At 44.2% G+C, this 14,568-nt stretch overlaps 1 protein-coding gene across 1 annotated transcript in view; it reads left to right on the top strand.

Moving 5' to 3' along the window:
- TMPRSS9 (transmembrane serine protease 9) overlaps window positions 1-14,568 on the top strand; it is a 291,040-nt gene that overhangs the window by 148,557 nt on the left and 127,915 nt on the right. Inside the window, exon 5 of the mRNA XM_075352437.1 lies at window positions 7,005-7,177. Within this exon, the coding sequence (XP_075208552.1) occupies window positions 7,005-7,177 (173 nt within the window). The remainder of the gene's footprint in view (window positions 1-7,004; window positions 7,178-14,568) is intronic.

Genomic DNA, 14,568 nt, shown 5'->3' with positions numbered 1-14,568 from the left:
GGGTAACAATATTTTTAACTTTGACTTTCAGGATTTCATCATATACTTTTGGATTTATGTGGTTTCTAGCGCAGCATTAAACCCGGATCTCTTTTACCCATATTGTTTTATCCCTCTTTTCGGGGCTGCTGCTGACCACCATTTGATGTATGTGCATTCAAGGAGTTGTGCCTCACACAACTTCAACAGGTGAGTGTGCCTTTAGCACCTTATTTGTGAAATCTCATACCTGGTAAGACCCTATGTGTGCTTTCTCTTCCACAGACAAAGGATTCAACGTGAGACTACCTTCATTTTATAGGCAATCATCTTGGTTATCATAAATTTGACTTGCAACTTTTTTGCAAATGATTAGTTATGCAGATTCTTGTCATGTCACTGCAATGTTACTGGTTTGCTCCTAAAAATCTAAATTTTAATTTTTATTATTTTGTTAATATTATGCAAATCCACCTTTTGCTTTCAACACTGTCTGAATCCTTCTGAGCATGCTCTCCATCAGATTCAAGTATGTGTCAACCGATATCTGATCGCAGATCTCTTTTACATGTTATTAATATTGGTGCATACTGGTTGACTCACTTGGGTATGTATACAGCTTTTTTTTTTCAATTCGACCCACAAGTATTTGATTGGTTTGAGGTCTAGGGACAGTGGGGGCCAATACAGCACCTCTATGTCATTATTATTGAACTATTTTTTCACTAATCTCAACGTGTGCTTTGGGTCATTGTCCTGCTGGAACACTGTCATACTTTTTATACTCATAGTACTTCAGTGTACAAAGTAACTTGTCTTGTAGGATACTCGCATATAGCTCAGCATTGAGTATCCAATATCTTTGGCTGTGAAACAACCCCATATCATCTGATTTCCTCCATCGAACTTAACAGTTCCATCAATTTCTCGATTCATTAGCTTTTTTCTCTTGTTTCTTCCAGACCAATTTTCGGCCATTAGGGCCTAGTCTATTGACACTTGTCTCATTGCTTCAGATCTCCCATTTCCACCTTTGGTACTTTTTTTTCAAACTCGAACCAATGCTTCTTATGATGATATTGAAGTCAAGGCTTTTTCACCTATTTAAAGGCCGCTTTACATGCTGCGACATCGCTAGCGATGTCACTAGCGATCGCACCCGCCCCCGTCGTTTGTGCATCACGGGCAAATCGCTGCCTGTGGCGAACAATATCAAAGGTAAGTGTCTCACGTACTTACCTGCCTAACGATGTCGCTGTGGCCGGCGAACAACCTTTTTTCTAAGAGGGCGGTTCGTGCGGCGTCACAGCGACGTCACACAGCAGGCAACCAATAGAAGCAGAGGGGCGGAGAGCAGCCACATGAACGTCACTCCCACCTCGTTGCCGGAGGACACAGGAACGTTGTTATTCGTTGTTCCTGGGGTGTCACACATAGCGATGTGTGCTGCCTCAGGAACGACGAACAAGCTGCGTCCCAAATGAGCAACGATATTTGGGGAATGAACGACGTGTCAACAATCAACGATTTGGTGAGTATTTGTGATCGTTAGCGGTCGCTCGTAAGTGTCACACGCAGCGACGTCGCTAACGAGGCCGGATGTGCGTCACGAATTTCATGACCCCAACGATATCTCGTTAGCGATGTCGGTGTGTGTAAAACAGCCTCTAGGGCCACCATTCCAGACTTATGGAATGTGCATTGCATGGTACTTGCATAGACATCTGTGATCTCACTATTATTAAGCATACAACCCACCGCCACTGCCGTGTTTGTTGTGCCAGAACTGATAGATCTTGTGATGAGCCAACTTGTTGACTTATATTTTGCCTGGACGTCCATCTCTTGGCTTTTGAATGGATAGACGAAATTCATTTCATATTTTTCCACCTGTCACAACACTAACATGATGCAGGTTGGCAATTTTCTTGATTGAGAGACCACTATTGATGAACTGAATGTTGCTGTTTCTCTTTACTTGGGAGTTTTCTTCAGGGCTGCTCCTCAATTTAATCCAGTGACTTTTTGCTTGGCAATCAATCTAATAACATATTGAGCTATTAGTGAATGTGAAAACTAGTTGTAATTTGCTGTATTCAGGAAGAAAAATATTTTGTTCAAAACCAGAAGCAAAACAGTAACAATGCAGAAACATGACAATAATCTGCATGACTAATTAGATGCTAAATAGTAGCAAGTGAAAATTATGTATGAGATAGCCAAGATGATTGTCCATAAAATGAAGGTAATCTCACATTCGAAGCTGTAGTGGATGGTGAGATAAGGAGCCTGAAAGTCAAAAGTTTAAAACATTGTTACTAGTGATAAGTGAGCACTACTATGCTCAGGTGCTCGATTCCCCTATTAAGCAGTTGGATACTTGGACGGGCTCGACTCGTTTACTGTGTATAATAGAAGTCAATGGGGAATTCAAGTATTTTTGCAGAAGATTTTCCACATTGACTTCCATTATATTCGGTTAACAAGTCAAGCCCGTCCAAGCATCCAATTGCTCGTTAGGAGTACCAAGTACTCAAGCATGCTAGTGCTTGCTCATTAATAATTTTTACACTTTTGATTATTAGTGTATACCAAGATGGGCCACATATACACCAGGATGGGGGACATATATCAGTTTGGGCCACATTCATACCAGTATGGGAGACATGTATACCAGAGTGGGCCAAATATATACACCAGGATTAGCCCTGGATGGGGACATATATATCAGGATGGGGGACATATATACCAGGATTTTCCAAGGAGGGGCACATACTGTATATACCAGGATGGAACCAGGATGGGCATATGCAGTGCCTACAAGTAGTATTCAACCCCCTGCAAATTTAGCAGGTTTGATAAGATGCAAATAAGTTAGAGCCTGCAAACTTCAAACAAGAGCAGGATTTATTAACAGATGCATAAATCTTACAAACCAACAAGTTATGTTGCTCAGTTAAATTTTAATAAATTTTCAACATAAAAGTGTGGGTCAATTATTATTCAACCCCTAGGTTTAATATTTTGTGGAATAACCCTTGTTTGCAATTACAGCTAATAATCGTCTTTTATAAGACCTGATCAGGCCGGCACAGGTCTCTGGAGTTATCTTGGCCCACTCTTCCATGCAGATCTTCTCCAAGTTATCTAGGTTCTTTGGGTTTCTCATGTGGACTTTAATATTGAGCTCCTTCCACAAGTTTTCAATTGGGTTAAGGTCAGGAGACTGACTAGGCCACTGCAACACCTTGATTTTTTCCCTCTTGAACCAGGCCTTGGTTTTCTTGGCTGTGTGCTTTGAGTCATTGTCTTGTTGGAAGATGAAATGACGACCCATCTTAAGATCCTTGATGGAGGAGCGGAGGTTCTTGGCCAAAATCTCCAGGTAGGCTGTGCTATCCATCTTCCCATGGATGCGGATCAGATGGCCAGGCCCCTTGGCTGAGAAACAGCCCCACAGCAGGATGCTGCCACCACCATGCTTGACTGTAGGGATGGTATTCTTGGGGTCGTATGCAGTGCCATCCAGTCTCCAAACGTCACGTGTGGTTGGCACCAAAGATCTCGATCTTGGTCTCATCAGACCAGAGAACCTTGAACCAGTCTGTCTCAGAGTCCTCCAAGTGATCTTGAGCAAACTGTAGACGAGCCTTGACATGACACTTTGAAAGTAAAGGTACCTTACGGGCTCGTCTGGAACGGAGACCATTGCGGTGGAGTACGTTACTTATGGTATTGACTGAAACCAATGTCCCCACTGCCATGAGATCTTCCCGGAGCTCCTTCCTTGTTGTCCTTGGGTTAGCCTTGACTCTTCGGACAAGCCTGGCCTCGGCACGGGTGGAAACTTTCAAAGGCTGTCCAGGCCGTGGAAGGCTAACAGTAGTTCCATAAGCCTTCCACTTCCGGATGATGCTCCCAACAGTGGAGACAGGTAGGCCCAACTCCTTGGAAAGGGTTTAGTACCCCTTGCCAGCCTTGTGACCCTCCACGATCTTGTCTCTGATGGCCTTGGAATGCTCCTTTGTCTTTCCCATGTTGACCAAGTGTGAGTGCTGTTCACAAGTTTGGGGAGGGTCTTAATTAGTCAGAAAAGGCTGGAAAAAGAGATAATTAATCCAAACATGTGAAGCTCATTGTTCTTTGTGCCTGAAATACTTCTTAATACTTTAGGGGAACCAAACAGAATTCTTGTGGTTTGAGGGGTTGAATAATAAATGATCCTCTGAATAAACTTTTCACAATTTAAAAAAAAAAAAAAAGAAATAACATTCTTTTTTGCTGCAGTGCATTTCACACTTCCAGGCTGATCTACAGTCCAAATTTCACAATGCCAAGTTAATTCCGAATGTGTAAACCCGCTAAATCTGCAGGGGGTTGAATACTACTTGTAGGCACTGTAGATCAGGATGGGGGTCATATATATGGAGAACATACATAACAGGATGGGCCCAGGATAGAGGACATTATTACATAATGAAGGAAGAGGGGCAACTCATATGCTTATAACGTTCAGAACGCTACAAGGGCCCATACATCTGACCAACATGTGGGTGGGGGAGAGGGACTGGTCCAAATTTTGCACAGGGGCCCATTAGACTCTAGTTGCACCACTGTGTATAAAACTAATATTTTCCCATTAAACATGGAATTATAGTGCAAAAGTCATAAAACAAATTAAAAGCTCTATGCATATTTGATATTACTCACTAATTCTTAGAATAAAAGTAACACATTATTTATGTTACATGGTGAAAGGTGTAAATTTCAAATGCAAGCTTCGGTAGATAAATTGCTAGCCTTTCTTCATCCCCCACCCCAAAAATAGGTTAGCCTTACTTAAAAATGGTGCCTTTGAAAAATACGACAAATCTAGGAAAATATTAGGCCCTCTTAGAGCTACGTTGATGGAAAATGTTTAAACGTGTTTTAAATGAGAATTAATATAACAAAGAATAAACTTGATTGTCTGGTGGATATTTATAGAACACTTTTTTGGAGGTTATTGGATATTATAGGTGTCTATATTTTACAAACAGGATACATTGACTACAGTTTTCCAAGTTTCTTACCCTTCAGAATTTTTAATGTCATACATCAAATGCAGAGTCTGCTTTTTACTACATATACAGTATTTTTTCTTATTTTAGTTGCTATTGTTCATCTATACTCCCTGACAGAAGTTCTTTCGCTTATCCATGTTATGTAAATAAAAGCTTATAACCTAACTTTAAATTCATCCATTGGTTTTATAAATTACTCTTTGGAAAGCTGAAACCCTCCCAAATTTGGTTTAGGTTATGAAAATAAAGTTGCTGCAAAGTTGAAATATTGATCATTTAATGAACACAGAAAGGTCAGATTTTGGCAAGTCAAAAGTTTTGTCGCCCACAGAAAGTAATGTGAAATTCAAACAAATAACTTCTAATACAAAGATATGTTGCATAACATTGGTGAATTAAGTTGTGGTGCTATTAGAGCAATATTTAATATTTTGTGTAACTTCCATGAGCTTGAAGGACTGCATCCATGCGGTTCAACAATGATTCATACAATTTATTGATGAAGTCATCACATCAGGAATAGCAAAGAATGCAGTCTTACATGCCTCCCAGAGTTCATCTAGATTCTTTGGTTTTGTCTTCCAAGCTTCCTCTTTCATCCTACCTCAAACATGCTCAATGATGTTCATGTCTGGTGACTGGGCTGGCCAGTCCTTGACCATCTTGATCTTCTTTGCCAGGATGAACTTAGTTGTAGAGATGGAAGTATGAGATGGAGCACCATCCTGCTGCAGAATTTGACCCCTTTTATGATTGGGAATGTAAGGGATAGCTAATACTTCTTTATATTTTAAGCTATTGATATTGCCTTCCACCTTGCAAATGTTTCACACACCCCCATACTGAATATAACCCCAGACCATGAAATTTCCATCATCAAACGTAACTATTTTCTGGGTGTGTTTTGGATCCATACAGGCCCCAGTAGGTCTCCTGCAGTATTTGCGGTGGCTGTGGTGTAATTCAACTGAAGATTCATCAGAGAAATCCACCTTCTACCACTTTTCCAGCATCCATCTGTTTAGCAGGCTGTGGGACTTGGCAAATTCCACACGTTTTTTAATTGCCTTTTGTTTAGTGCTGGGTTCTGGCCACTGATTCGACCATGGAGGCCATTTCGAGACAAAATCCTACAAACTGTTCTAGTTGACACAGGGACTTGAGGTGACCAGGCCTGTTGTAGCTCTGCTGCAGTGGAAGAGGGTCTGGCTTTGGATTTTCTAACCAACAAATGTTCCTCCTGAGCAGTTGTCTTGCGGCGTCTGTCAGACCTGGGCTTGTCAAACACATCTCCAGTCTCTTCAAAATTTTTTTTACTTCTTTGTACTTGACATTGAGACACATTAAAGGTTCCAGCCACCTCTGAAGTGGATCTGGTCTTCAGCCTCTTGATAATCAAGGCTTTGGTTGCAGGGTGGATTTTTAGCATGTTGTCAGAGGTCAAGTTGCAGTTCAAGTGAAGATCTGGGGTGCTGGGTTTCTTTTTATACACACCCAGTAATTAACAGATCATTTAGTGAGCACAGGTTAGGATGTAAACTAGGATTGGATGCATTATATGACAAGGCAACAAAACTTTTGTCTTGCCAAAATCTGACCTTTCTGTGTTCATTAAATGATCAATATTTCAGCTTTGCAGTAACTTTATTTTCATAACCTAAACCAAATTTGGGAGGGTTTCAGCTTTCAAAAGCATAATTTACAAAACAAATGGATGAATTTAAAGTCATGTTATAAGCTTTTATTTACATAACATGGATGAGCGACAGAACTTCTGTCAGGGAGTGTAGCTCACCAAACTATATTTATCCCAATAATAATAGAGCTGATGGAAAAAATAATGAAGATGGTGGTGTCACGCATCCTTGATGTTTCACACATGAATGCACACACACTGGATATTGAAATTGATATTTTAAAATAACATAAACTGTTCCTATGTTGTTCTGAATGTGCTCACAGCAGGGGGAATGCAAGCATCATTGCCCATCTCAAGATGCAGTTTATATCATCAGTCTACACAGATGATCGAGAGCAGATTGAAGACATTCTCAGACAGGGTCTGGCATCCTCGCTGAGTGATCAGCCTGTTCCAGTATACACATATGGGAACATCTCTTCTGCAGTACTTGCTGGTAAGTCCCTTTGTACCATTCCCTTACATCCTACCAGCAGGAAAGTAATACAGTAATTCTGCCCCTGTGGGCTGTTAGGATAGATGACATTTTTAATATTTTAAACTGATTAAACTAAGGGTGGACATATCATTGGTGCAGCCTGTGCGGCCACACAGGGGCCCAAGAGGTTGGGGGGCCCATTTCTACCTCCAAAGCAGGTGGAATTGTGCATTTTGATGAGCTCTTGAGCTCTAAAGGGCCCATATACTGTTCTTGCACAGGGGCCCTTTTCTGTCTGTGTCCACCAGAGAATGAAACTACTATATACTGTAATTACTGACTTAGCTCCATTTGCTATCTTTCTTTTTCTGTTCTTGAAAAATTAATGACATATATTGATTCCTTCCTCATAAATTTTTTTTTTACTTTTTGGTAATTTCCATCCATCACTTTAATCTATAGTTCATTTTCATTGTTTCTTCTTGGTCTCATGTGTGCTGCCAGCCCGCAACTGTGCCCTCCTGGCTTGTCAGCACTGGTGCTGTGTTGCGTTGTGTTGTTTTTTTTTTTGCAGGTTAGATGTTTAGTACAGCGATATATGTACTTGTAGCACCCAGGGATATGGGGTACTCGGTTCCGGGCAGTGTCTCTATTGGGAATGTCACGGTGGTGGCCGTTCCCGGTTCCGTGCCCTGGGCCCTTTTTGTAATTGGGGGTATTTACAGGGGATTTGTGAATAAAGTTACTGTATTTGTGACGCCACTTGCGGTGATGAGGCTAAGTGTAGGGAGCTGCCGCTGCAGGTGTTGCTGGGGCTGATGGAATGTGCAGCTCTGATGACTTGGGCCCTCCGCAAGTAGGGTACTACCCCAGCAGTTGTATGGTGCAGTGGACATCGGAAGAAGGAGTCCAAACAGGTATTCAGTGCAACTGGTTTACTCACTTTTAGGGTGTTAACTGGTTGCCCAAGGCCGGCTGGTTTCGCCTCCAGGTCCCCTTCGTCCCAGTATCAGTCTGGTTCTCTGGTACCTTCTTCCCCTGCACCTGTCTCTGTTAAATGGGTCCCCGTGGTATGGAACACTGGGGGTCCCCAGTTTGTGGTTTGTCCATTTCTGTCCGCCTGATGGTAGCGTGAACCCTGTGGGGATGGAGTCTTTGGTCCTGTCTCCGACTCTCTCTTTGCTACTGAGTCTTTGTATTCTTTAGGGTCAGCAAGGTCCTTGATGGTCCCTTTTGCTGTGCAGGTATTAACAGGTCGACTTGAAGCTTTTTCCTGTCCTAGGGTCCTGTACCCCATCAGTGCATAGTTCCGGGAGTACTCCACCGGCAACTACCTCTCCTGGGTACCAGGTCACCGTCAACCCGAGTCAGGGAGTCACTTCACTTCCACCTTTACACTTCCACAGTCACTACTCGACTGATTACTCTCCACAGTCTGAACTCCAACCTGGTCAACTAGTGGACTGGAGTGGCTCCACCTCTAGGCGGCCATCCATGGTCCCACCCTAGCTAGGTACCATTTTATGAGGGATTGTTGAGGAAAACTGGGATTACCTGGGTTATTGGTGTTACCGGCACTGGGATTCTGGGTTCCTAAGGGGGTAGGCCCTGCATCCTGGTGGGGATGCAGAACCTTGTAGCACCCTGATGGTCTCAGGGGCGCTACATACTAGCCTTGGAACGTATCTGCTCATTTCCTAATTCCAGTGTCGTTCATTTTAAAAGGGGCACTCGGACACTTCCACTCTTTCTTTACAAAGGTTGTAATAGCTCTAGCAGCAGGTCTCAATGCCAAAATCAAAGGCATTGCCTTTATTCCAGAAATATCCTGTTTCTAGCCTTCATCATAAATTTCTAGACTATGTTTCTTATGTGAGTTTTAGGTCTACTGCCAACTACCATGAAAACAGTTCCTTGAGAGAACCCTATTCAGGGGCGTAACTACGCGGTCGCAGCCATGAAAATTTCCCAAAAAAAGAGAAACCACATCATCCAGCTCATCAATAGCGGTCTTTTGATCAGGAAAATTTCACATACAGCCAAGGCACGGGAGCGCCGGCGTTCACATGGGCTCAGATTTCATGCCACTGGCATTTAACATCCATTCATTCATCCAAATTTATAGCCACAGCTACCTCCTCTGGAACTGTGAACCATTCTTGGCAGCAAACTCTGTGAATAAGGCCTTTGGCCGAAACGTCAGAGATTACACATCTGCCTCTATAAGTTCAATTCCTTTGCTTGGCTTTTTTTATTATAAAAAAATTCATTATTTATTTGCTACTTGAGTGTGCAGTGTAACTTCTATATATATATACGAGCGGGGTCTCCCCAATCACTAGCACCTCACCCCTAATCTAGTGTGCACGCCTTTTTTCTACTATAGTCTGAGGTTTGAGGCACAGCTGGGTTGGACAGGCTTAGTCTCTGGTATAGCTAGGACTACCGTGGTAGCTGAGTTTGGAGGCAGTGCCGGATTGGACAGGCACAGTTTCTGATATAGCAAGGACTACTGGGGTAGCTGAGGCTGGAGTCACGGCCAGGATGGACAGGCACAGTCCCTGGTATAGCAAAGACAACTCAGATAATTGATGCTGGAGGCACGGCCGGGTCAGACAGGCAGGGACATAGTACACTGTAAACAAAAGCACAGCGGAAAAGGGGAACCTGACAACTAGCTCGCTAGGGTGCAAAACCACTACATAACTAAACACGTTGATCAGGCACCTCCCATATTGTGAGAGTACCTTCTGTACCTAGTTCATCTCTGCAATAGGTTGAGAGGCACCTCTTGGGAGTGACGAGCTGGTCCTTTAAGAAAAGAGCAGTGGCACACGTGAGACCCAGGAACACTTTTGGAGGACCTGTGCCAAGTGCACAAGCTTCGTGAGGAGGAAGCAGGGAGCGCACACGTGGAGGAGCGTGGAGATGCTGGGACACATGGTGAGAGCTGGCCGTAGTGGTGAGTCAGCACGTGTCCCTGTGGGGGAGAGAGAGGAGAGCAGAGGGACGACAGTGCTACAGCTCATCACAAGGTCTATTAGTTCTGGCTCAACAAACACGGCAGTGGAGATGGCTCAAATGCATTGTAATAGTGAGATCACAGACATCCATGCAAGTACCATGAGATGCACATTACACAAGTCTAGATTGGTGGCCTGAAAAAACGTGAAGAAGCCTCAGCTTCAATATTGTCATAAGAAGCATATGCTCGAGTTTGCAAAAAAGTACGAAAAGTGGACAGTAGAACATTGGAAACGGGTGATTTGAAGCGATGAGACGAAAGTCAATAGAGTAGGCTCTGATGGGTACAAATAGGTCTGGAAGAAACAAGGAAAAAAGCTGCTAACGGATTGAGAAATTGAAGGAACTGTCAAGTTTGGTGGAGGAAGCCTGTTGATAGGGTGTTATTTCACAGCCAAAGCGTTATTTCACAGCGTTGGTTACTAGAGATGAGCGAACTGGCCGTGGTTCGGCTCGAGTTCGGTTCGCCGAACGGAGGTCTCGTTCGAGGTCGGTTCGGCGAACGTTCGATGAACCAAACTCGAACCAATAGGATATAATGGGAGGCAATCACAAACACATAAAAACGCATTATAAATGTACACCTACAGTTAATAAACATTGCCATAACACTTACTGGTCCCCGCGATTCCTCCTGCACTCTGTCTCCTGCCGCTATTCCATCCAGTGATCGCTGAATCCTCCCGGTGACCAGCACTGCCAGCAGTGATGCAGGACCTATCGTGATGTTAAAATAGCCATGTGACCAGTCACATGGCTATTATTTCATTGGCTACAGACTGGTCACATGACTATGACGCGTCATGTAGGACCTGTCATTGCACTCTCCAGTACACGGTGCAAATTTGTGTATCGCCGTGTACCGGCGACATGCTCTAGCACACGGTCGACTCCCCATTCCGTTAGGGACCGGCTGACACAGCCGGTCATTAACGGAGATCACTGTTGTCATAGCAACGCAGCTAGCGGTGACATCACCGCTAACCGCGGCTTCGGGAGCACCGTTGCTATGGTAACGCGTCTGTCAGCGTTACCGCTGTTACCGCTGACAGCCAGCAGCACTGATCACTCACGGAGTGAAGGCTGCACGCTGCTTCCCGTGCAGCCTTCACTCCGTGAAGGCTGCACGGGAAGCAGCGTCTTCCCCCATGCAGCAGTGATGGAGCAGAGCTGCATTTGTTGAACGAGAAAGACAGAAGACCATGGATCGTGGAGGGCTGACAGGGGGTAATAAAGATGGAGTCTCTAATGTTTCTGTGTATTTATTTCTATTAAAGTATTTTTTCTCTGTGTGGTATCTTTTTTTTAACCCTTTATTGGAGATTCTTAATGGCCGGGTCAAACGTGCCTGACATTAAGAATCTCTGGCTTAATACTAGCTAGTAAAACAAAGCTAGTATTAACTCATTATTACCCAACAAGCCACCCGGCTTCAGGGCTGTTGGAAGAGTTGGATACAGCGCCAGATGATGGCGCTTCTATGAAAGCGCCATTTTCTGGGGCGGCTGCGGACTGCAATTCGCAGCAGAGGCGCCCAGAAACCTCGGGCTAACCTGTGCTGCGGATTCCAATCCCCAGCTGCCTAGTTGTACCCGGCTGGACACAAAAATGGGGCGAAGCCCACGTCATTTGTTTTTTAATTATTTCATGAAATAAGTGAAATAATTAAAAAAAAACGGGCTTCCCTATATTTTTGGTTCCCAGCCGGGTACAAATAGGCAACTGGGGGTTGGAGGCAGCCCGTGGCTGCCAGCTGTACCTGGCTAGCATACAAAAATATGGCGAAGCCCACGTCATTTTTTTGGTGGGCAAAAAACTTCTGCATACAGTCCTGGATGGAGTATGCTGAGCCTTGTAGTTCTGCAGCTGCTGTCTGCTCTTCTCCATACAGACAGACAGCAGCTGCAGAACTACAAGGCTCAGCATACTCCATCCAGGACTGTATGCAGAAGTTTTTTGCCCCCTGAAAAAATTATGTGGGCTTCGCCATATTTTTGTATGCTAGCCAGGTACAGCAGGCAGGTACGGCTGCCCCCAACCCCCAGTTGCCTATTTGTACCCGGCTGGGAACCAAAAATAAAGGGAAGCCCTTTTTTTATTATTTCATGAATTTCATGAAATAATTAGAAAACAAATGACATAGGCTTCGCCCCATTTTTGTGTCCAGCCAGGTACAACTAGGCACCTGGGGATTGGAATCCGCAGCACAGGTTGGCCTGAGCTTTCTGGGCCCCACTGCTGCGAATTGCAGTCTGCAGCCGCCTCAGAAAATGGCACTTTCATAGAAGCGCCATCTTCTGGCGCTGTATCCAACTCTTCCAGCACCTGCCTGCTATACCTGGCTAGCATACAAAAATATGGCGAAGCTCACGTCCTTTTTTTGTAGTTTTTTGGCAAAAAAAATAAAAAATGCTTCCCTGGATTTTCCATTGCCAGTGAAGGGGTAACACCAAGCAGTGGGGGTTAGCAGCCAGTAGCTGCTTGGATTACCCTTAGCTAGCAATACAAAAAATGCAGCGGGAGCCCATATATATTTTTTTTAATTATTTATTTAAATAACTAAAAACAAAATGGGCTTCCCTGTATTTTGATTGCTGGACATCACAGTGCTGTAAAAATAAATCTTTAAAAAAAATGACGTAGCGCTCCGCGATATTTTTGATTCTCAGCGCAGATAAAGCAGACAGCTATGGGTTGGCACCCCCATCTGCCTGCCGTTACCTTGGCTGGCAATCAAAATACAGGGAAGCCCATTAATTTTTTCTATTTAAAAAATAGTTAAAAAAAAAATGACGTTGGCTCCCCCCATTTTTGATAGCCAGCTAGGGTAAAGCAAGACGGCTGTAGCCTGAAAACCACAGCTGGCAGCTTTACCGTGGTTGGGGATCCAATGTGGAGGTCCCCCCAGGCTCTTTTTTTATAATTATTTTATAAATATTAATAATTACACAAAAAAAGTAAATTGGATCACCAGCCAAAATTGGATCACCAAATTGGATCACCAGCCAAGGTAAAGCGGACAGCTGTGGTCTGGTATTCTCAGGGTGGGAAGGTTCATAGTTATTGGGCCTTCACAGCCTAAAAATAGCAGGCCGCAGGCACCCCAGACGTGGCGCATCCACTAGATGCGCCAATCCTGGCGCTTCACCCCAGCTCATCCCGTGCCCTGGTGCAGTGGCAAACTGGGTAATAAATCGGGTTGATACTAGCCGTAAAGTCACCTGAGATCAAGCCCAGCAGTTTGTGATGTCATGGCGTCTATTAGATACCCAACATCATAAACTGTCAGTACTAACAAAAAAAAAAATCGACAAAAGAAATTTATTTGAAAAAACAGTCCCCAAAACATTTCCTCTTTCACCAATTTATTGTAAGAAAAAAAATAAAGGGGTCCCACGACGTCTCTGGACCATCTAGAATATGGGGGGAGACACTCAGGGAACGTATCCCCCATTTTCTAGGAGTGCAGACCCTTCATGTGAGGAGTGTGGGTGCAATGAATCTGCACTCACTCTCCCCGGGTCCACAGCAGCAGAGTCCATGTCGTAATGGTTGCTACCAAAGCTGCAATGCCCTGCTCATGAGGTAAGGGCATGCCTAATCAGGAGAACTATTCTACATTTACAAATATTGGTATTTGCTGATATTATTGCTATTCCACCTACTATATATTGGGGATAGGCTCTTGGAGATGGAATACCCCTTTAAGTCCAGTTATCCAGCTGAATGAATACTTAACAACAGAGCTCGCTATTTAGATGTGTTTTCTTGTGGCGTATAACGGACTCTCATGTTTGGTAGTCATTCAGCAGGGAAACTATAAAAGCAAATCCCTCCATTTGGAAATATCTCTCCAGATCAATTATGTTCTTTACCTCATGAGCAGGGCATTGCAGTAATAATAATAATTTATTCATTTATATAGCGTTATTAATTCCATAGCGCTGTATGTCTTTGGAGTGTGGGAGGAAACCGGAGTACCCGGAGGAAACCCATGCAAACACGGGGAGAACATACAAGCTCCTTGCAGATGGTGTCCTTGGTGAGAATTGAACCCAGGACCTCAGCGCTGCAAGACTGCAGTGCTAACCACTGAGCCACCGTGCCGCTCATTTAGCTTACAGATGCATAACCACCACTCACTGTGTCTGAACACAGGAAGCTGAGCTGACAGCCGCTCTGTGCATGTGGCAGCGTCTATTGTGAAGGAGAGGGCCGTGGGGGGATCAACGCTGCACAGGTACCGTGGGACACCGGGGAACACTGGTGTGGTTATAGGGGGTGACCTGGCAGGGCCTGGGGAGGAGTTTTCTGTCGCATGTGTCATGGCACATGCGACAGAAATCAGAGGAGTAGGGTGAATGCGGCCGGCGCGCTGCTGTGCG

Source organism: Anomaloglossus baeobatrachus, chromosome 1, assembly GCF_048569485.1.
Source record: "Anomaloglossus baeobatrachus isolate aAnoBae1 chromosome 1, aAnoBae1.hap1, whole genome shotgun sequence".
NCBI lineage: Eukaryota > Metazoa > Chordata > Amphibia > Anura > Aromobatidae > Anomaloglossus > Anomaloglossus baeobatrachus.
The sequence above is the reverse complement of the archived record's forward strand: the minus strand, read 5'-3'. Positions and strand labels throughout refer to the sequence as shown.